Below are 22,150 nucleotides of genomic sequence, written 5' to 3'. Positions count from 1 at the left end.
ATATATGAGGCCACAAAGCAACCCATACCAAATAAAAAAAAAACTTGATATAATTTCTTGCATCTTATTTTATCATAATGGAATGAAATTAGCAATCAACACCAAAAAAAGACCTTCAGAACCTATAAAAACATGTGGAGATTGAACATTACACTTTTGAATGATGATGAGTAATAGAAGAAAGAAATTTTAAAATTCTTAGAGTCAAACAAGAATAGTGATACAATATACCAGAACTTTCGCAACACTGTGAACTCATTCTACGAGACAAGTTTATAACTATAAGTGCCTATATTAGAAAATCAGAAAGATACCAGATAAACAATCAAAGGATGCATCTCAAGACCCTTGAAAAACAAAAACAAATCAATTCCATAACCAGTAGAAGGGAATAAATAATTAAGAACAGAGGTGAAATTGATGAAATAGAGAATACAAAAACAATAAAAAGGATCAATGACATGAAAAGTTGTTCTTTGAAAAGAAAAACAAGATTGATAAGCCCTTAGCCAAAAAAAAAACAAAAGAAAAGATAGAAGACCTAAATTAATCAAACTTGAAATGAAAAAGGAGAAATGACTACAAATATCACAGAAATCCAGAGGATTATTAGGGAGCAGTTTTGAAAACTTATATTCCAATACATTGGAAAACCTAGAAGAAATGGATACATTTCTAGACACATATAACCTGCCAAAATCAAATCAAGAAGACAGAAAACTTACATGGATCAATAACTAGCAAGGAGATAGAAGCAGTAATTAAAAACAAACAAAACAAAACACCTTGGGGCTGGGGTTGTAGCTCAGTGGTAGAACACTTGTCTCAAGTGTGAGGCACTGGGTTCCATCCTCAGCACCACATAAAAATAAATAAATAAATATATAAGAATAAATTAGTAAGTAAATTTATTTTTTTAGTAAATAAATTTATTGTGTCCATCTATAACTAAAAAAATATTTTTTAAAAACCCCACTTGTTATGGTTTAGATATGAGGTATCCCCAAAAGCTCATATGTGAGACAATGCAATGATTTTCAGAGGTGAAGTGATTAGAGGGGTATGAGCTAAGTAGTGGATTAATCCAGAGGTAACTGTAGGCAGTGACTTCCTGATTTAGGGCACGGGGGATGAACCTTAGGTACCTACATTGTATAAATGAATCTTTCTCTCTCTCTCTCTCTCTCTCTCTCTCTCTCTCTCTCTCTCTCTCTCTCCCCCCCTCACTCCCTCACTCCCTCCCTCCCTCTCTGGCGCACTCTCACTACCTAGCTCTCTTGCTCTCACTCTCACTCTAGCTCTCTTGCTCTCATTCTCTGGCTCTCACTCTCACTCTCACCCTCATTCCACTTCCTGGTCGCTATGTCCTACCCTGTTTTCCTCTTCTGCAGGAAGCCACCTGTGAATTACTTGAGGGTCTTCACTAGGAATGGAAGCCAAGGAAATTTAGGTTTAACTTTGGGAACTATCTGTGGCTCCTCCCACTCAACAGATTGCCCAAGGCACAGAATCTTATCTCTGCTCTACTAGAGAGATCCCTCACAGTAGCTCTGGAGATGGGCATTACCTGTTGGGAACTGAATAGACCTTGTACCTTTTTCAGCAAGAAACATTCCATGGAAAACCTTTGATATTCCCTGATATATAAATAAAGAAAGCATGGGCTCCATTTTACTTTTTTTTTTTTTTTTTTTAGTATGGAATCAGCTAGCCCATCCTGACCCCCCTCCTCCCGCTTAAAAAAAATTATATATCTATATATCTATATCTATATATATCTATATATCTATATATCTATATAGATATATAGATATATATAGTGTTCTGTGGTGTTTTCCCTTGCTCTATTTTTCTTAGCCTTTATTCTACATCTAGGCCATTCCACCTAGAGGAACCTCATTTCCACCCCACCCCCAACCCCACGCAGGTCTTGGACAGGCTCCTCCATGCCCTTCCACCATGATGTTCTGCCACATCTAGGTCCCATAACAATGGAGTGGGCCATCTATGGACTGAAATCTCTAAAATCATGAGTAACAAATAAACTTTTCCTCCTCAAAATTGTTCTTGTTAGAACTTTTTGCCACAGTAACAAAAAGGCCAACTAAAACATTATCCAACAGAAAAAAAAAAAAAAAAACAGGAACACAACGATTCTAAGCTGAATTCTACCAGAATTTTAAAGGTTTACTCATGCCAACTCTCCTCAAATAATTCCAAAAATGGAATGGGAATAAACACTTCAAATCCATAGTATGAAGCCAGTGTCATCATCGACCAAAGCCAGTATCACTACAGATCAATATCTCTGATGAACTTAGATGAAAAATTCTTAATAAAATATTAGCAAAAGGGAGGGGGCAGGGGATTAGCATGGATGGTGGAATGTGATGGACATCATTATACAAAGTACATGTATGAAGACTTGAATTGGGAGTCAACATACTTTATATACAGAGATGCAAAAATTGTGGTATATATATGTATTAAGACTTGTAATGCGAAACAACAACAACAAAAAAAAAACAATAGCCTTACATTAGATTAGGTAGAGGGAAGTGAAAGGAGGGGAAGGCAGGGTATGTGGGGATAAGAAAGATAGTAGAATGTAACAGACATTATTACTGTATGTATGTATGTATGTATGTGATTCTACAATATGTATATTCAGAAAAATAAGAAATTATATCCTATCTATGCATGATACATCAAAGTACATAAGTGCATTCTACTGACATGTATAATTAATTTTTTAAAAAGACAAAAAATCAATAACAAAAAGTAAAATATTAGCAAATTGTATTCAACAACATATTAAGATGATTGTACATTATAACTAAGAAGGATTTATCCAAGTGATGCAAAGATGGTTTAACATTCACAAATCAAGACATGCAATACACCACATAAATAGAATTAAGGAGAAAAATCACATACTCATCTCAAAAGATGCAGAGAAAGCCTTCAAAGAAATGTGGCACCCATTTATGATAGAGGCGCCAAGGACACTAGGCATAGAAAGAACTTACCTCATCATAAAGGATGTGATCAACAAACACAAAGCCAACATCAGTGAATGGCAAAAAACTGAAGGCATTTCCTTGAAGATCTGGAAAAAGAAAAGGATGTCTACCCTCCTCACTCCTATTCAATATATTACTAGAAATTCTACACAGTTCAAACAGGCAAGACAGAAAATCAAAGGGATAAAAATAGGAAAAGAAGAAGTCAAATTTTCAATGATTGCAAATGAAACAATTCTATACTTAGAAGATCCAAAAATCTCCCCAGGAGATTACTAGAACCAATAAACAACTTCAGCAAAGTAGCAGATGACAAAATCAACATATAAAAATCAGTACTTTCCTATAAACCAATAATGAATCTCCTGAGAAAGAAATTAGAAAAACAATCCCATTCATAATAGCCTCAATAAAGAAAGTACCTAGGAATAAATCAAACCAAGGAGGTAAAAGACCTCTACTATGTTAACTATAGAACAGTGAAGAAAGAAATTGAAGAAGACACAATAATATGGAGAGATGTCCCATGTTCAAAGATAGGTAGAATGAATATTGCTAAATGAACATAAAACCAATATACAGATTTGATGCAATCCCCATCAAAATACCAATGACATTTTATACACAATGGAGTATTACTCTGCATTAAAAAATGACAAAATCATAGAATTTGGAGGGAAATGGACGGCACTAGAGCAGATTATGCTTAGTGAAGCTAGCCAATCCCTAAAAAACAAATACCAAATGTCTTCTTTGATTTAATGAGAGCAAATATGAACAGAGCAGGGAGGAAGAGTAGGAAGAAAAGAGTAACATTAATCAGTGACATGAGATGGGAGGGAAAGGGAGAGAAGAGGAAAATTCCATGGAAATGAAGGGAGACCCTCATGGCTATACAAAATTACATATAAGAGGTTGTGAGGGGAAGGGGAAAATTAACAAGGAGAGAAATGAATTACAGTAGATGGGGTAGAGAGAGAAGAAGGGAGAGGAGGGGAGGGGGGATAGTAGGGGATAGGAAAGGTAGCAGAATACAACAATTACTAATAGGGCATTATGTAAAATTGTGGATGTGCAACCGACGTGATTCTGCAATCTGCATTTGAGGTAAAATTGGGGGTTCATAACCCACTTCAATCTAATGTATGAAGTATGATATGTCAAGAGCTTTGTAATGTTGTGAACAACCAATAAAAAAAAGAAAAAAATTTATTGGAGCATATAATTATACAATTAGTGGGATTCTTTATTGCATATTCATACATGTGCACAATATCATTTGGTCAATTTCATTCTCCAATACCTCCTCTTTCCCTCACATTCGTCCCTTTCCTCAACTTGCCTTTTTTCTAATTTAATGATGTTCCCCATCCCATTTTTTCTCCCTAATTTCCACATATGGGAGAAAATATTCGACCCTTGACTTTCTGAGTGTGGCATTTTTACTTAACATTCTTAAGTTCCATTCATTTCCTTGCAAGTGGCATTATTTTATTCTTCTTGGTGACTAAGTAAAACTTCACTCTGTATAGACCACACTTTGTTCATCCATTCAACTGATAATGGGCCCCTAGGTTGTTTCCATAATTTAGCTATTGTGAATTGGGCTGTAATAAACAGTGATATGCATGTGTCACTATAGTCTGCTGCCTTTATTTTATTTATCTTTTGATAAACAGTGAGGAGTGGCATAGCCAGGTATATGGTGGTTCATTCCTAGCCTTTTGAGGAATTTCCATGCTGATTTCCATAGTGATTTACAGTCCCAGCCACACAGTATAAGGGTCCTTCCCCCTCACATCCACGCCAGTATTTATTACTTGTATTCTTGATGACTACTATTCTTACTTGAGTAAGATGAAACCTCAGTATCATTTCAATTTGCATTTTGCACTTAGCAAAATCCCTGTAGCAAATGATGTTGGACCTTTTTTCCCCATATATTTGTTGGCCATTTGGTTTTCTTCTTTTGAGAAGTATCTACTTAGTTCATTTACCCATTTATTGATGAAGTTATTTGCTTTGTGGTTAAGTTTTTTGAAGTCTTTACATATACTGATGCTTATCTTGTTGAAATGATGTTTTGCCAAGGATCATATGACTATATCTGTGGGTTTGTCTCTCTGGCTATGTTTCTGTTTTAATGCCAATACCATGGAGTTTTTGTTACTATAGCTCTGTAGTATCAGGTATTATGATACTTCCAGCATTTTTTTCTTAGATGAGCTTTGGGACTGTTTTTTCTAGTTCTGTGAATAATGTCATTGAATTTTGATGGGGACTGTGTTGACTCAGTAGGTTGCTTTTGGTAATATAGCCATTTCAACAATATTGATTCTGTGTATCTATGAACATGGGAAGGCTTTCCATCTTCTTACTGTCTTATCAATTTTTGTCTTCATTGCTTTATAATTTTTCAATGTAGAGGTCCTTCATCTCCTTGGTTAGATTTATTCTAAGGTATTTAATATTTTTTTTCCTGAGGCTCCTGATTTCTTTTTCAGTGAATTCATTATTGATGTATAAGAAAGCTATCAATATTTGTATATTGAATTTGTATCCTGCTACTTAATTTGTTAACTACTCGAGAAGTCATATGGTAGAGCTTTTTGGATCTTCTAATGGTAGGATCATATCTTTTTGTAATTGATTTTATTTTTGTAAATACACAACAATGGAATGTATTATACATATAGAGCACAGTTTTCATAACTTTGTATAAAGTATGTTCACACCAATTTATATCTTTATACATGTACTTTTTTCATATTGCAATTCTTGTTACACATATATACCACAAATTTTCATATCTCTGTTTGTATATAAAGTAGGTTGACACCAATTTGTTTCTTCATATATATGCTTTGGATAATGATGTCCCTCACATTCCACCATCCTTGCTAATCCCCTGCCTCCTCCCTTTCCCTCCATCTGTTCTTCTCTATCTAGAATTCATCTATTCCTCCCATGTTCCCCCTCCCTACTCCATTATGAGTCAGCCTCTTTATATCAGAGAAAACATTCACCACTTGTTTTTTTTTGGATTGGCTTATTTCACTTATCATAATCTTCTCCAACGCCATCCATCTAGTAGAAGGACAATTTCATATGGGGAGGGCCACAGGATTACACTTAAGGTTACACGAGTGCATGGGTCAGCACAAACTTAGCAACCACTGCTTCTGCTGCTGGACACCGGGCCTGCCACTATCTCTCCTGACAACTGTGCATTGTTATTGCCACTGGTGCAGCCTTTGCACAAGCACCAGTTTGTCTGTGTCACCACCACATCCTAGTCAGAGTGTCTGGGGAAACTGAAACCTCATCCAGTATCAACTGCATGAAAGACTGGGAATTTTCCTCTTCCAGGGAGTAGAGGCAGTTTCTGCTTCCCACCAAGGAATTCGGTGATATAATAATAGGGCTCAGGTGCTGGGGACTGAGAGATGGAGAAAGAATGACAAAGTTCCATGATTGAGCAATCATCTGATATAAAACTTCAGCAATTTGTAGGCACATGGTTTTGGCTCAAGAACAAGAGACTGATAAATGACATCTTTCCACTCATTCCCTTGAGAATATGTTTGATGGAGCTTTTATACCAGTTGATCCCATAGATAACTGAACTGGCATTATGTGATGGTGAATTGATTACTCAAAACATCTTTTTATTAGCTTTTACGTGGCCAATGATTTTTTTTAATCTTACATTTCTAACCTCATTATGTAACCATTTATTCATTTCTTTACTGAAAACTGCTATTCTCCCTTGTCTTCATTTATATGACTGCTTTCACCTGCAGAAAGGTGAAAGGCCATTGTGCTGCTCTAGATGATAGGCTGCTCTTCTAGCATTGCAAGTGTCTTCATCAGACTGTTTTCATTCACAGAGGTTGAGCTTTCACAGGTGCAGAACACATGGGTCCTTTTCACTACCAGGTGATAGAGTTGCAATCACTGTTCATTCAAATTAGCCAGACAGGGGCTGGGGATGTGGCTCAAGCGGTAGCGAGCTCGCCTAGCGTGTGTGCAGCCCGGGTTCGATCCTCAGCACCACATACAAATGAAGATGTTGTGTCCCGCCAAGAACTAAGAAAAAATAAATAAATGTTAAAATTCTCTCTCTCTCTCTCTCTCTGTCCCCCTCTCTCTCATTCTCTATTAAAAAAAAAAAATTAGCCAGACAGGGTAAAGGCACAGCACACTCCCTCAAGCTCTTAGAAATTCTCACACAAATGTTTTAAAATAGGTTTACAGGGACTGGTGTGTAGTAGCTCAGAGACAGAGTGCTTGCCTAGCATACACAAACTGAGTTCAATCTCCAACACTGAGAAATATATTAATATCTACACTCTCTTGTGTAGGATCAGATAGGAAAAAAGAAAGCTGATGTGAAGTGGTCATCACACCAGTGTCTCCCGTCTCTGGAACAATTGCATAGTAACACCAGCATCCTCCCCCACTCCTCTTCTTCAGAGCCACCAGGAACAGAGAGCACATTCTCTAGTGGGGACACTCCTTTCATCCCATTCATATGGCATGTGAGATACCCTCCATGCCTATGTATCACCCCCACCCCCTTTTACACAAGGAATGTGTTATTGTCTGTGGAAATCCCCTATCCAACTATTCCTGTGGTGGGCATAGCTTTCTGCTCATCCTTGGTCAATATGAACTGGATAATGTGTCTCTTGGTTGAAGAAACACGACTGCGTGTCCAACTTGATGCAGCGTCTTTTGCTCTGGTTCTTCTGAAGCACTCTGAGCATTTGCATCTCCTGCTGGATAAGCAAAGCCCCCTACACTAGGGCTGCCAACATCCTTTTGAATTTTTCAGGTATGATTAAGTTTTTATCCCAGAAAATCTGTTACATAGACATCTATCATCTGTCTCTATTTTCTTAGCCAATAGAAGAGTTATTATTTTGTGCCAAGAGGTTGCGTGCAAAAATTCCTAGATGCAGTCCATCTCTTCATTTCAGTACCTACTAATGTTTACTTATATCAGGGACTCAGTTGGCTGTCTCAAGTAAGAACACCAGGGTATCCACTCATTGATTCCAATCACTTTTTTTTGTATCAGGGATTGAACCCAGGGGTACTTAACCACCAAGCCACATCCCAGAACTTTTTTATACTTTGTTTAGAGACAGGGTCTCATTGAGTTGCTTAGGGCCTCATGAAGTTGCTGAGGCCCTCATGAACTTGTGACCCTCCTACCTCAGCGTCCCAAGCCACTGGGATCACAGGTGAGCAGCACCACACCCAGCTTACCTTATGTTTTAGTCAGATTTTTCGCTGCTGTGACCAACAGACCTGATGAGAACAACTTAGAAGAGGAAAAGTTTATTTTTGGCTCAGAGTTTCAGAGACTAAATCCTTGTTCGGCTAATGCTGCAGCTCTGGCTCTAGGGTGAGGTAGAATATCCTGGCAGAGGAAAGGACTTCAGGACTTGGCAACAGGAAACAGAGAATGTTTCACTCAGGAGAGACAAAATATAAACCCCAAAGGCATGCTCCCAGTGACCTATGTCCTCTACCCACACTCTACTTGCCTACAGTTGCCACTCATTTAATCCCTATCTGTAAATTAACATACTGATTAGGTTAAGGTTGAGGTTCTCATAACCAAATTGTTAAATCTCTAAACTTTCTTGCACTATTTCACCTCTTTGGAGGACACCTCATATCTAAACCACAACACCATACAAACCTGGAAGGGAGTTCTTGTGATCATTGTCCTGTTCTATTGCACACATCAGGGCACAATAATGCTTTCAATGGAACTAGGTCCCTGGGGGCATTGCTTTAATAAGCTCGTTTCCACTGTAATTTTTCTGTGCCATGTAGCCAGGTCTTTGACCACCAACCATGAATTTTTGAGGACCAAACACCCTACAACTCTGAGTCATCACATGAGGGCTCCAGCTCTTCAAGGCAGAAGAAACCACATAGTCAGCTCTGAATATTGGCCCCAGGCGGCCCTGCCCCTCAGTTCCAGCCCTCTCTTGTTGTGAATCTTTTGGTCACAGAAAACTTTGAGAATTGGGTGGATTTTTTTTTTTTTATGCTCTGTCAGACAAGGAGACAAACATGTCCTTTTCCCTAACTCTTTTACTGTCTCTTCCCAGAGACATGAAATAAAAAAGATGAGACACACACACACACAAATACATATAAGATATATATATATATATATATATATATATATATATAAAATTTCATGGTATAAAATTATGAAGACATGAAGTAATGCATAGTCAGATGGGGATTGAGGGGTCCTACACAGTCAAGGAAAGCCAGTATTTTAGTCTTCTTGGGAGGAGGCAAACAAGGACACTTACAAATAAAATTCAATTTCACAATAATTTATATATACAATATGTAGTATGGCAGAGCTGCAAGCAGCTCACCTGTATTAAATCCTTCAACCCCAACAGTTGATGAATATGTCCTTCCAAATGGTAGAGAAGAGGAACCTAAGGCTCCAAGAGAGAAAGTGCTAGTCAGAGGAGGGTAGGAAGCCGAGTCCAGACCTGGCCAAGGGCAGCAGAGTCTAAGCCCCCTGATGCATCAGGAGAGCCAGGAACTGACAGCAGAAGCAGAAATTCCAGCTTGAAGGTTCCAGTGTGGTAACTTTTTCTTTTAATTAGGGTGTGAACCAAGAGCACTTTACTACAGAGCTACATCCCCAGTCCTTTAATTTTTGTTTTGAGATGTAGTCTCATCAAGTTGCTTAGGACCTCACTAAATTGCAATCCTCCTGCCTCAGTCTGCCCAGTCTCTGGGATTATAGGCCTGCGCCTGGTCCACTGTGGTCAGTTGGTGCCCTCTGCTGCTGATCCAGGAACGTGCAGACTCTCGACCTATGGGGAAGAAGGAACCAGACAGTGTTCAATTGGTTGCACAATATTGTTCTTTATTCCCTCAGGACCTCTCTCTCCTCAGTTCCTCAAAACTCTGATTGGGCCTTTCCCTGAGAAAAGTAAATTCCCTGAGTTTTTTCTCCCTCTCATCCCATTTTGCTGCCCTCATAGGCTCCTCTGGGTCTCCATCAGCAGCACCACCTGTCTCTGTTTCCACCATGGAAAGGGTGAAAGAGCTGCAGTATTTGAGGACAAAATCTGGGAGGGAAGCTCAGTGCCCCCTCCTTTCAAGCCCAATCAATCATGATAGAGTAGGGGCCTCACGGATAGGGCAGCACCTAATCCTGCCAGGTCTGGACATGGGGCTCACTCACACACAGCACTTCAACTCATTTTAGTTCACAGACCCCCTCCCCATGCAGAGGCAGGTGCTCACCCAACAGGGCCTGCCCCACTACAGCTCAGCATCCCTCCCTCCCAGCCCTAAGCTAGTAGCTCTAAATGAGAGCCCACCAGGAAGCCAGGGGCACCAGCAGACATACCTACCATGGAAAAACATGTGGCACATGATCTGTTGCTCAACTGACCCTGGAGCAGCCAGTGCATAGGAGACTAAGAATCTTTGACCCTCTGCACCTGCTCAGGATCTCAATCTGCACTTTTCCCACCTTCTGCCCCCTATTATACCTATCTCTGGGAATTCAGCTCCTCCCCAAGAGCCAGTGCTTTTGAGGTGACCCTGGTCTTCCTGCCCCAGTCTTAGCAGGAACTTACCCAGGCCACAGTCCTCACAGCCCACAGGGGTCTTCTTTCCAGTGCAGACTAGGGGCTTTCCTGAGACCCTTAGCCTGAGGCTGTCTGCCCACTCTGCACTCTGGGACTGCCACAGCCACAATCCAGGTATCCTACATGGGGCACTCATGTGATTTCTATAACATGAGCACTAGAGAACTATTATTCATATCCACGCAGCTGAAACTGGAAACATCCTTATAGAGACCCAACATTTAAAGCAGAAATATGCAGAAATGAGAAACTGACCTTCTGAACTCTTTTCCTTGGCAATGCCCTCGTGACATTCCAGGCAAACATTTTTGCCTACAGGAAATCAACATTAATACTCCCCCTGGGCTGGGGTTATAGCTCAGTTGGTAGAGTGCTTGCCTTGCATGCACAAGGCCCTGGGTTCAATCACCAGCACCACAAACACACACACACACACACACACACACACACAAATACTCCCTCTATTTGCCCTACTGGAGAAGCCAAGGTAGAGAGAAAGAGCAAGCAGAAAGCTTATTTCCCTACTGGGGGAGTCACCTCATTGGGTCCATGCTCTGGGGCAGTCTCCTCAGGCTTGAGAAGCCAAGAGACAGTGAAATCAGGTTAAGGACAAGAAACCACCTACTGCCCCCATGCCAGAGCCATACAGAAGGGGCAGAAACAAGATTTGAGCTTCTGTCCACCCTCCACCCTGTCACTGTTCACCCATCACCTTGGCTCCCTGCTAAAACCTGAACTTCCTGTTTTCTTTTCCTGTCCTCTCAAGCAACTTAATTATGAAGGAATCATTCTGACCATCCCTCACACCAAATTCACAGAGCAGTGAGCATCTTGAGAAAACAAAATTGCTCAGGATGGGGCTGACGTTGTAGCTCAGTGGTAGAGCACTTGCCTCGCATGCATCACGCACTGGGTTTGATCCTCAGCACCACATAAAAATAAATAAAGATATTGGGTCCATCTACAATTTAAAAAAAATACTAAAAATGAAAATAGCTCAGTGTGGACAAGGGAAACCCACAGAGCACAGAACAAGTGACCCAAAACACTGAACTCTAGGGACTGTGACTCCAAGGACTGGACAGGAAAATCTCAGAAGCAGGAAAAAAACAGTAACTGCAGCTGCCTCACAAAGGGCTAGTGTCTCTCCCTAGATGGTCAAGGACAGCTGGTTTTCTACTCTCCCTATCACCTGCAAAGCCACTCCAAGAGGAGGAGCCATGTGATGGGAATAGAAGGGAGCACATCCTAGGTGACCCAGAGGACACAATCAGGGGAAAGCTCCTGAGGAGGGACTAGAGGAGCTGGACAGAGGACAGAAGATGACCAGCTGCACTGAAGACCGCAACACCTGCTCTACACAGGCCTCCCCAAGGCTGTGCAGGCTGGGCTCTGGCACTCCAGGCCTCATGGGTCTTTTTCCTGGTTTCTTCATGATGGCTGGAGTGTCTTGGGGAGGGGACATAGTCAGGAAGGGTCCAGAGGCATCACCTCCCATGGGGTTCCACTCCAGTTTCTAAGCCTCCCAGCCCCAGATCATAGATGTTGTTATGATTTAAATATGAGGGATCCCCAAAAAGATCATGTGTTAAACAATACTAGAACATTCAGAGGTGAAATGACTGGCTCATAAGAGCCTTAAAATAATCAGTGTATTAATCCACTGATAGGAATTAACTGGGTGGTATCTGTGGGCAGGTGGAGTGTGGGTGGAGGAGGAAGGTCCCTAGGGGTGAATATTTTTGTCCCTGGTGAAGGGAAAGCTCTCTCTGCTTCCTGTTGGCTGTGTCCTAAGCTGCTTTTCTTCTCCACACCCTTCTTCCATTATGTTCTGCCTCATCTCAGGCCCAGAGCAACAGAGTCAGCCATCTATGGGCTGAAACCTCTGAAACCATGAGCTCCAGATAAACTTTTCCTCCTCTAAAATTATTCTTGTCAGGTCTTTGGGTCACAGCTGTGGAAAAACTGACTAAAACAGATGCTTTTACTGTGAGTTCCCCCAAGGCTATGATCCCCCAGATTGTAGATGTTTTTAATGTGTGTCCCTCTGAGGCCATGATAATCTAGCCCACACTAATCAGCCCACCATTCCCAACACAGACCCCTGGTCAAGCCTGTGGAGCCTAAGAGAGGAGCAGAAGCCACAGCCCCTGCAGCCAGAAGATCTGCAACTAGACCTTCAAGGGAATTCCCTACCCTGGCTTTTGGCAGGGCTAAGGGGAATAGCTGGAGACATAGCTCCCATCACTTCACAAATACACAAACCTCCATTCCCCTCCATTCCAGAAGTCTGGTCACCTCCAATGCTCTCTGTGCAGTGGGAGGCATGAGGGACGCTACAGCCAAGACAGGCCCTGCAATCTCCAGCCAGTGACCACTTTTCTCACCTGGACCCTCTGCAGCTGGTGTTGTCCCCCTCTCCTTGCACCAAAGGAGCCAAAACAAGAAGAACACAGCACCAACAACAGCAGCCAGAATGGTGGGCCATCGGCTCCGAAGCAGCAGTGCAGTCCCTGAAAGAAGGCTTGTTACATTCTGGGTACTGGAGCTCAAGGCTTCCTCCCTCTTACCACCCTGGTCACTGACTCAACTCTTCTGGGACTCCCAGGCTCACCACAAGACACAGTGCCATTAATGTGATTCCCGCTGTGTCCCACGTGACAGCTGAACCTCTTTTCCTGTCCTTGGGGAATCCTGGTGGACACCCAGGTCTGGCAGGTCCCATTCCCACAGGACAGGATACTCCCAGACTTCTGTGTGTCCTGGCTCAGGGGTTCCCCATCCTGAAGCCAGGTCAGAGAGATATTCTGGGGATAGAAGCCCCAAGCCCAACATGTCACGAAGATGGTGTCTTCCAAGACCTCATCACAGGTTACATTCACTGTTGGGGACACTGGAGAAGAAAAGGCAGAAAAAGCAGAACAAGTCAGGGATGTTTTCAAACCTCTCTCCCCTCTAATAAAGGGAGAGGGAACAGGGCTAGTTCTCTCAACTCTTCTTCTGTCTATGGCCAAAGTCCTCATTGACCCCTGACCTTCTGCAAGTCTATTCTCAGTCTGGGGCCTCAATCCTTTGACTGGCAGGAAGATAGGCCTTGGCTTGTGGCCTCACATTCTCTCTCCCAAATGTTGATGCTGAAGAAGGAGTGCTGGGGGTTCTCCTGGATCATGGGTCCACGAGGGAGCTCTACATGATAAACAGGCTGGTAGGCAGACAGGTATTGAGGATTCTATTCCTGCCTAAACCCCTGCTTCCTAAGGTTCAGGTTGCTTCCTGCTCATGGCCCAGATAGTTCATTTGCTGCCAAACCCTCCTGTCTTTATCCAGAAGCTTATCAGGACAGGGCAATCAGACTACAACACACTCATAGGGAACACACGTGTCCCATAGTACAAAGGGTCCCCTGGAGCTTCGGGAATGGGGGGTACCTGTAGTTTCATTGAAGGCTATCCAGGAGTTCAGATATCTCCAGAGTCTTCCACAAACTGTTCCCTGCACATGGGCCCATTGAGCCTTGCTTTGAATGCTGTCTGCATCCCAGGAATTCTTGACTTTCATAGCCAAGATCTGAGCTGAGGATGGCTGCACCGTCCAGCTGCGCGTCTCTGGGTGATAGGAGAGGAAGGGCTCCCCATCGTAGTAGAAATTCCAGAAGCCCCTGGTGTGGTTGTCCTCTCGGATTTCACAGCCCCAACTCTCCTGGAGGGAATGAGACCCTGTCCCGGCCCAGCAGTCACTTCTCTATCCCCTGGTTACTCTGCCTTCCCTGCCCAAGTATGAAACTTCAGCCCTCAGGGGACCCCTTCCTGGCTCCCCTCGATGTGTTCCTGTGCTGAGCTTCATGGAGAACACTGCTTGCCTCCCCAACCAAATGCAGTTCGAATAGATTAAAATGGACAGACAGGAAAGTTGGGCTCCTTCAGGCTCAAGTCCCTGTATAGGAGGGCTGAGAAATTATAAGACACCAGCCAGGCCTCACCAAGGTCAGGCCAACTCCTGTGCAAGCAGAGAGAGGAAAAGTAAAATAAAAGAAAGAAAGAACTAGCTGATAGTGAGACATCTATTTCCTGGTACCTAGCCCCCCACCAAGAAAGGCACAGCAATCTGATTGGACCAAAGAGTTCATGAAAAGCTTGTGGACACTGCGTTCCTTATCCAGGACTGGGTAGGGGGCTAGCTCTCTTAACCCCGCAAAGGCATATAAACCCCTAGATAATAATCATTCTTGGGTATCCCACTCTTGGGATTCCTCCTCTTTGGGAGCTCCACTTTCTTTCTATGACACTAATAAATTCTGTTACTTTGCTCTCAATCTTGTGTCTGAGGATTTCATTCTTCAAATTTGCAAAACAAAGAACCCAATCCCATGCTCTATGCTACAAAAAGGGACAGATCTCTGCTCTCTGTTCTCATCCTTCATGGAGAAATCCTCATATCACCCTTGCCCCTGCCCACACTCACCTCCTTTCTCCTCTTTCAGGAAATTGATATATGCTAGGGTCACTCTAAGATTCTTCCCACTCTCTGCCAAGTCCTGGGTCTCTGTGTCCCAAGTCTCTGGTCCCAGGACTGTTTCTGCCCATAGTGCACAGGGCACTACGCTGCCTCTCTTACTGTCATAGCTCAGGAAGGGCTGATCATCCAAGCGACCCTGAGCAAAGAATCTTGAGAGCACAGATCCACTTTGACATCTCACTGTGAGGTTGTAATGAAGACTGTGGGCTCCTGGGGAAGAAACAACAATGAATGACACTTCTTCCTGGAAATGACTGCACCATCCATGTTCAACCCAAAGCTTCTGCTCTCCTGACCACCCTGCAGATTCAAAAATGCACATAGACAGCTGGACCTGGTGGTGCCCACCTGTAATCCCAGCAGCTCAGGAGGCTGAGGCAGGAGGATCACAAATTCAAAGTCAGCCTCAGCAATTTAGTGAGGCCCTAAGCAATATAGTGAGTCTTGGTCTCAACATAAAAAATAAAAAGGGCTGAGGATGTGGCTCAGTGGTAAAGCACTCCTGGGTTTAATCCCCAGTACCAAAAAAGAAAAGAAAAAGAAAGAATGAAAATGCACATGGACAAAAACCAAGAAGAATAATTTCTTTTTTTTTTTTTCCTGTGGACACAACATCTTTGTATGTGGTGCTGAGGATCGAACCCAGGCTGCAAGCATGCCAGGCGAGCGCGCTACCGCTTGAGCCATATTCCCAGCCCCAAGAATTTCTAATACAACAAAACTAGGACACTAGAGAGAAAGGAGAGAAAAGTGAGGGGTGAAGGGAGGGGAAATGGAGATGGGCAGGCATGTAGGCCAGGGCTCAAGGCAGGGGACACAGGCTCCCTAAGAGTACCTGAGGGAATCCAGGGCAGAGGCTGGCCTGCAGGGTTGGAAAGGCAGGAGTAGGAGAGCCAGAGGTGCAGAGCAGAGCTTGCCAGAGGCAAGCCAGGGCCCAGGAAGAACCCAGCATGGAAGGACTCATGGCCAGAGGGGCTGCGGAGCTCAGGCAGTTGCAGGGGAGATGAGAGGAGATTCTGCCTCTGTGCAGGCCCCTCATGGACAAGGTAGAGCTGGAGGGGCCAGAGGGGCTGGAGTTAGTAACCAGAAAGGAGTCTAGAGTAGGATTGTTACCTAGAGAGAAGTGAAAGGTAGACTGAGTCTAAAAGCAAAAGTGGCATAATGAGGCCGCAGGTAGGGAGGTAAATGGTCCTGTTATCGTCCCCTGAGGAAGGCAGGCAGCAGTGTTCCCAAAGAACCTTGATATTTTTTTCAACAAAAGGGGGCTATGAAAACTAAATTGTCACAGGCAAACAAAGGAAGTTGGACCTTCTACTAAAACCATACAAAAATATTATCAGGGCTGGGATGTAACTCAGCGGTAGAGTGCTTGCCTAGCATGCACAAAGACAAAGTCCTGGGTTCCATCTCCAGCACTGAAAAAGGAAAAAAGAAAGGCCAAAAGCCAAGCATGGTGGCACACATCTGTAATTCGAGTTATTTGGGAGGCTGAGGTAAGAGGATCACACGTTTGAGGCCAGTCTCAGCAATTAATTTAGCTAGACCTTGTCTCAAAATATAAAATAAAAAAGGGCTGGGGATATAGCTCAATGGTAAAGAGACCTGGTTTCTATCCCCAGTACCACCACCACCACCATCAGCACACACACACACACACACACACACACACACACACACACACACACATAAAGAAAGAAAAAATTTAGTGCAATGTGACTCTAAAACCTAAACTTAAAAACTAAAACTAAAAATTCTTAGAAGAAAACATTGGGAATAATCTCCATGACTTAGAGTTTGACCATGCTTTCATAGATAGAAAAATGCACAGACTACAAAGAAAAAAATTTTGATAAATTGGGCTCAGCAAAATTAAATATGTCTGTACACAAAGAAGACTCATGCCCAGGTGCAGTGGCACACACCTGTAATCCCAGTGGCTCTCCAGACTGAGACAGGAGGATAGCAACTTCAAAGCCAGCCTTAGCAAAAGTGAGGCCTAAGCAACTCAGTGTGACCCTGTGTCTAAATAAAATACAAGGGGCTGGGGATGTGGCTCAAGCGGTAGCGCGCTCGCCTGGCATGCGTGCGGCCCGGGTTCGATCCTTGGCACCACATACAGACAAAGATATTGTGACCGCCGAAAACTAAAAACAAAATAAATATTTAAAAAAAAAAAAAAAGGAATGGACCACTGTGGAGGATGAAGGAAGAAAACTGGAGGAGCGGAGTATTGGGGAAGAGGGTCAGTCCTGTAAGGAAAAAAATAAAAAATAAATAAATAAAAAATAATAATAAATAAATAAAATACAAAATAGGGCTGGGGATGTGGCTCAGTGATTGACCAGTCCTGAGATCAATCCCCGGTACCCCCAAATAAAACAAGACCCACAAAAAAATGTTATATTGGGCATGGCTGTAATCCCAGCTACTTGGGAGGCTGACGCAGGAGGATTGCAGGTTGGACATAAGCCTCAGCAACTTAGTGAGACCCTGTGTCAAAATAAAATTTAAAAAAGCATTGAGGATTTAACTCAGTTGTAGTGTCCCTGGGTTCAACCTCCAACACCATACACACACAAAAAGCATCCCCCATGGAAATGATAACCCCTAAAATGGGAACAACTATTGGCAAATCACATATCTAATGAGAAACTAATGTCCAGAATATACAAAGATCTGGGGGTGTAGCTTGGTGGTAGAGTGTGTGCTTATCAAGCACAAGACCCCAGGTTCAATTCCCAACACAAACAAACAAACAACAACAACAACAAAATCCCAGGAGGAAGCTGCTGCTGAGAGAGGCGTTACTAGAAGAATACCAGGACTAACTAAGTGGCGAAAACAAGGATTGGGATGTGTGGTGTCGAGAACAAGAGCCCTTGAGGTCAAGCAACGAAAAGAGGAGGAAAAAGGTCAAGGAGCAATGGATCAGGAAACTTTTTCTGGGCTGGGTGGGGAGGGGAGATGGGAGGACAAGAGAGATAAGTGGACAGAGCAAGGATAGGCATGGGGTACAGGTGACTCTCAGAGAAGTTGGGTGGTGGTGACAACAAGGCGGTGTCCTGGATGAAGGCAGATGAGGGTGGCTGTTGTGATTGTAAGGGTCCCACAAGAGGGGGCTTGTGACAGATACAAGTTGGTGAGGGTCCATAACAGGTAGGCAGGGGTTGGGAACAGAGAAAGGTCCCACAGTGGAGAGATGCAAAGGGACAGATACCGTCCAGCACCTGCAGGGTGCAGTGTGGAGGGCTCTCAAGGGTGAGGTTTAGGCCACTGAGATAGAGGGCCAAGAGCAGGTGCCAGCACTGGAGGGGGAAGGAGGATGCCATGCTGACAATGGCAGGGAGGTCGAGATGCCCTGCACTGTGCCAGTGGCTGTCAGCATTAGGGCCCCTGCAATGGGGACGAAGAGAAGACTGACTGGAGCTCAAGCTCCATCAGAAACTTAGGGCCATCTGGCTGGGAGTGCTGCTCAATGGTAGAGCACTTTCCTAGCATGTGTGAGGCCCTGGGTTCCAGCCAGCACCACAAAAGGAAAAGAATGGGGGGGGGGGGAGGGAAGGAAAGAATTATCACAATTTCAATGTTATTCCACACAGAAAAATTTATAAAAGTCCTAAAATTCATATGAAACCACAAAAGACCCCAAATAACCAAAGTAATCTTCACCAAAAAGAACAAAGCTAGCTGGGTGCGGTGGCACATGCCTGTAATCCCAGTGGCTGAGGAAGCTGTGGCAGGAGGATCCTGAGTTCAAAGCCAGCCTCAGCAATTTAGCAAGGCCCTAAGCAACTTAGCGAGACCCTGTCTCAAAAAGGACTGAGAATGTGGCTCAGTGGTTGAGTGCTCCTGGGTTCAATCCCCAATACCAAAAAAGTAAAACAACAAAACTGGAGGTGTCACAATACCAGATTTCAAAACGGTTACAAATCAGCCAGGCATGGTGGTGCATGCTCATAATCACAGTGGCTCAGGAACCTGAAGCAGGAGAATCACAAGTTCAAAGCCAGTCTCATCAACTTCTCCAGGCCCTAAGTGGGCCCTTAGTGAGGCCTTATCTCAAAATAAAAATAAAATTAGAAGGGTTAGGGATGTTGCTCAGTAACTAAGCACCTCTGGGTTCAAACCTCAGTACCAAAAAAAAAAATAAATAACATACAAGTGACCAACAGATATATGAATAAATGCAAATACAAACTAAAACAAGATAACACTGCACACCTATTAGATTGGTTATTGTCAAAACATGAAAAACGATAAGTGTCAGCAAGAATGGGGAGAAAAGAGATCACTATTGGTGGTGTAATTTAGTAAGTCATTTTGGAAAATAGTACAGGAGGTTCCTCAAAAAGCTAAAAACAGCTAGGCAGAGTGGCACACACCTGTAATCTCATAGATTTGAGAGGCTAAGGCAGGAGAATTGCAATTTCAAGGCCTGTCTGGGCAATTTAGGGAGACCTTGTCTCAAAATAAAAAATAAAAATAAATTTTAAAAAAAAAGGAGAGGAGGGTAGTAATGTCATTCAGTAGTAGAGTACTCCTGGCTTCAATCCTCAGTACCCACACTCTACACACACATACACACACAAATCTAAAAACAGAATTACTCTATGATCCAGCAATCCCACTACTTCTACTACTGCATGTATACCCAAAGGAATTAAGATCAGCATTCATTGCAGCATTATTCACAATAATCAAGACATGGAAACAATCTAAGTGTCCATCAACAGGTGAATAGATTTTAAAACTTTGGCATTAACCAAGCATGGTGGCAGGCACCTGTAACCCCAGCTATGTAGGAGGTTGAGATGGGAAGATCACAAGAGCCCAGAATTTCAAGACCAGTCCAGGCAAAATAGTAGAATAGTAGAACCTAGTCTCAAAAGCAAACAAACAAACAAACAAAAAAAAGCAAAACTGTGACATACAATAGAATACTATTCAGCCTATAAAAACGGGTAATTTTCCCTTGGGATAACATGGACAAACCTAGAGGAATTAAGTAAAATAAACCAGGCAAGGAAAGAAAAATGCTTTAACCTAAATGTAAAATATTAAAAAGTTGAAACTCAGAAGAAGAAAGTACATAGTGGTTAACAGAGGCTGGATTTGGAGTGTGAGAGTAAATAGAAAAGGAGAGACATTGATCAAAGGATAGGAAAAGTAAGTTCTGATGTTCTTTCTATAGCACAACAAGGTGACTCCATTTAAAAATGTGTTCTACTGAGCTATAACCCTAGCTATTTTTATTATTTTATTTTTAAGACAGGGCAATACTTAGTTGCCTAGGCTGACCTCGAACTTGCCAACCTCCTTCCTCTGCCTCCTAAGTAGCTGGGATTAGGGGCCTGAGGCACAGTGCCCTGGTGGGAGAAAGGTTTTTAACTGGGAAGCTCACAGAAGCAAGAGAAAAATGTCCTTTACAATTCCCGTTTAAAGGCTGACCATGTGCTTGCCTAGGGTATACAAGGACCTAGGTCCAATTCCTAGCACCATCTATATGCATAAATGCTGTGGGGACTTCTCTCTCTCTTCATTGCTTCCTTACCATAGGCTAAGGAGGGAGAGCTGGAACCAAGGAATTTCTGGTAGCGAACAAGCTCGTATTAGGGTAAAGGGGGTGCAAGAGGGGAGAAGACCCCACTCCCCCCAGGCAGCAGGAGTCCAGGGGACAATGAGGTGGAACTGAGAGAAATCACAGGAAGAATCTCTTGGCCCAGAAAGTCTTCAGCCTCTAAACTCCCGAGCACTGGGTGAAGCCACAGTCCCCACAGCGGCTGTGGCCATGTCCCTACCAGCTCCTGGCAGGAGGAAAGGAAGACCCCCCAACTCCAGGTACTGAGGTACTGATGACTGTAAACTTCTCCCCAACACGGGTGGGAAGCGATCCCCATGAATATTGCTCAAAGGAGCAACCTGGGGGACAGCCCCGGGAGCTCGCAGCGTCAGAAGTAAAAAATAAAAAAATAAAAGTGCGAAAACCAACCACAGGGCAAAGAAGCGGCAAGATGCAGCACCGATCTAGGTCGCCGGACAAGGAGACTGGGGAAATCCTTGAAAAGCGGAGTTGAGGGCTAGGGATGTGGCTGGGCTCGGGATGTGGCTCAAGCGGTAGCGCGCTCGCCTGGCATGCGTGTGGCCCAGGTTCGATCCTCAGCACCACATACCAACAAAGATGTTGTGTCCGCCAAGAACTAAAAAATAAATATTAAAATTCTCTCTCTCAAAAAAAAAAAAAAACAGCACCACATGAAAATAAATAAGGTATGGTGTTCATCTGTAACTAAAAATTAAAAAAAAAAAAAAAGAAAAGAAAAGCGGAGTTGAGATTCGGTGGCAAAGTGGCTGCGTCCAGTCCAGCACCACACCCCTCTGCCACCCAGGGATCGTGCACCTGAGCGCGTCAGTCCCGGAGACGCTCAGCTCTCGCAGGAACCAGCCCGCAGCCCTGGAGTCTCACAGCTCTGAAGGTCCGCAAGGAGCCTACTCACCAACTGCGGCACTCACGGGAGCACAGAGGACAACCAAGGCCGGGAGCAGCCGGACACCGCTGAGCCCCATACTGCGCGAGTCTGCCACCCCTTCAGCAAACCGGACTGGTGGCGAAAAACTCAAAAGTTCTCGGAAAAACCGCATGAGCAGAGCCTGTGGTTGAGCGGAGGAACACTGACCTCACTCTGTCACTCTGTTGCTTAAGTAGCAGCTGCGCAGAGAGGACTGTCTGACGCGTTGGGCTTGCCCTCTCACGTACTTTTTAAAGCTTTTTTTTTTTTTTCTTAAAGAGAGAGAGAATTTTTTAATATTTTTTTTTAATTTTTCGGTGGACACAACAACTTTGTTTTATTTTTATGTGGTGCTAAGGATGAAACCCAGCGCCCCGCGCATGCCAGACGAGCGCACTACAGCTTAAGCCACATCCCCAGCCCCGTGTCTTTTCTTGACAGGATTCCTGTACAT

At 43.4% G+C, this 22,150-nt stretch overlaps 1 protein-coding gene across 1 annotated transcript; it reads right to left on the bottom strand.

Annotated features, from left to right (window-relative positions):
- Positions 1 to 13,224: 13,224 nt before the first annotated feature.
- On the bottom strand, positions 13,225 to 21,863 carry LOC308649359 (MHC class I polypeptide-related sequence B-like; the record flags this gene model as incomplete). The annotated part of the gene is made up of 4 exons (XM_081294956.1): positions 21,685 to 21,863; positions 15,137 to 15,400; positions 14,104 to 14,391; positions 13,225 to 13,568 (listed from the first exon to the last, which is right to left on the bottom strand). Exons 1-4 carry the CDS (start codon positions 21,827 to 21,829, stop codon positions 13,225 to 13,227), a joined length of 1,041 nt encoding a protein of 346 aa, XP_081151082.1. The 5' UTR covers positions 21,830 to 21,863.
- Positions 21,864 to 22,150: the final 287 nt, after the last annotated feature.

This window comes from Spermophilus citellus (assembly GCF_964194105.1).
Source record: "Spermophilus citellus genome assembly, chromosome: 5".
NCBI lineage: Eukaryota > Metazoa > Chordata > Mammalia > Rodentia > Sciuridae > Spermophilus > Spermophilus citellus.
This window is presented reverse-complemented; position numbering and strand designations above follow the sequence as displayed.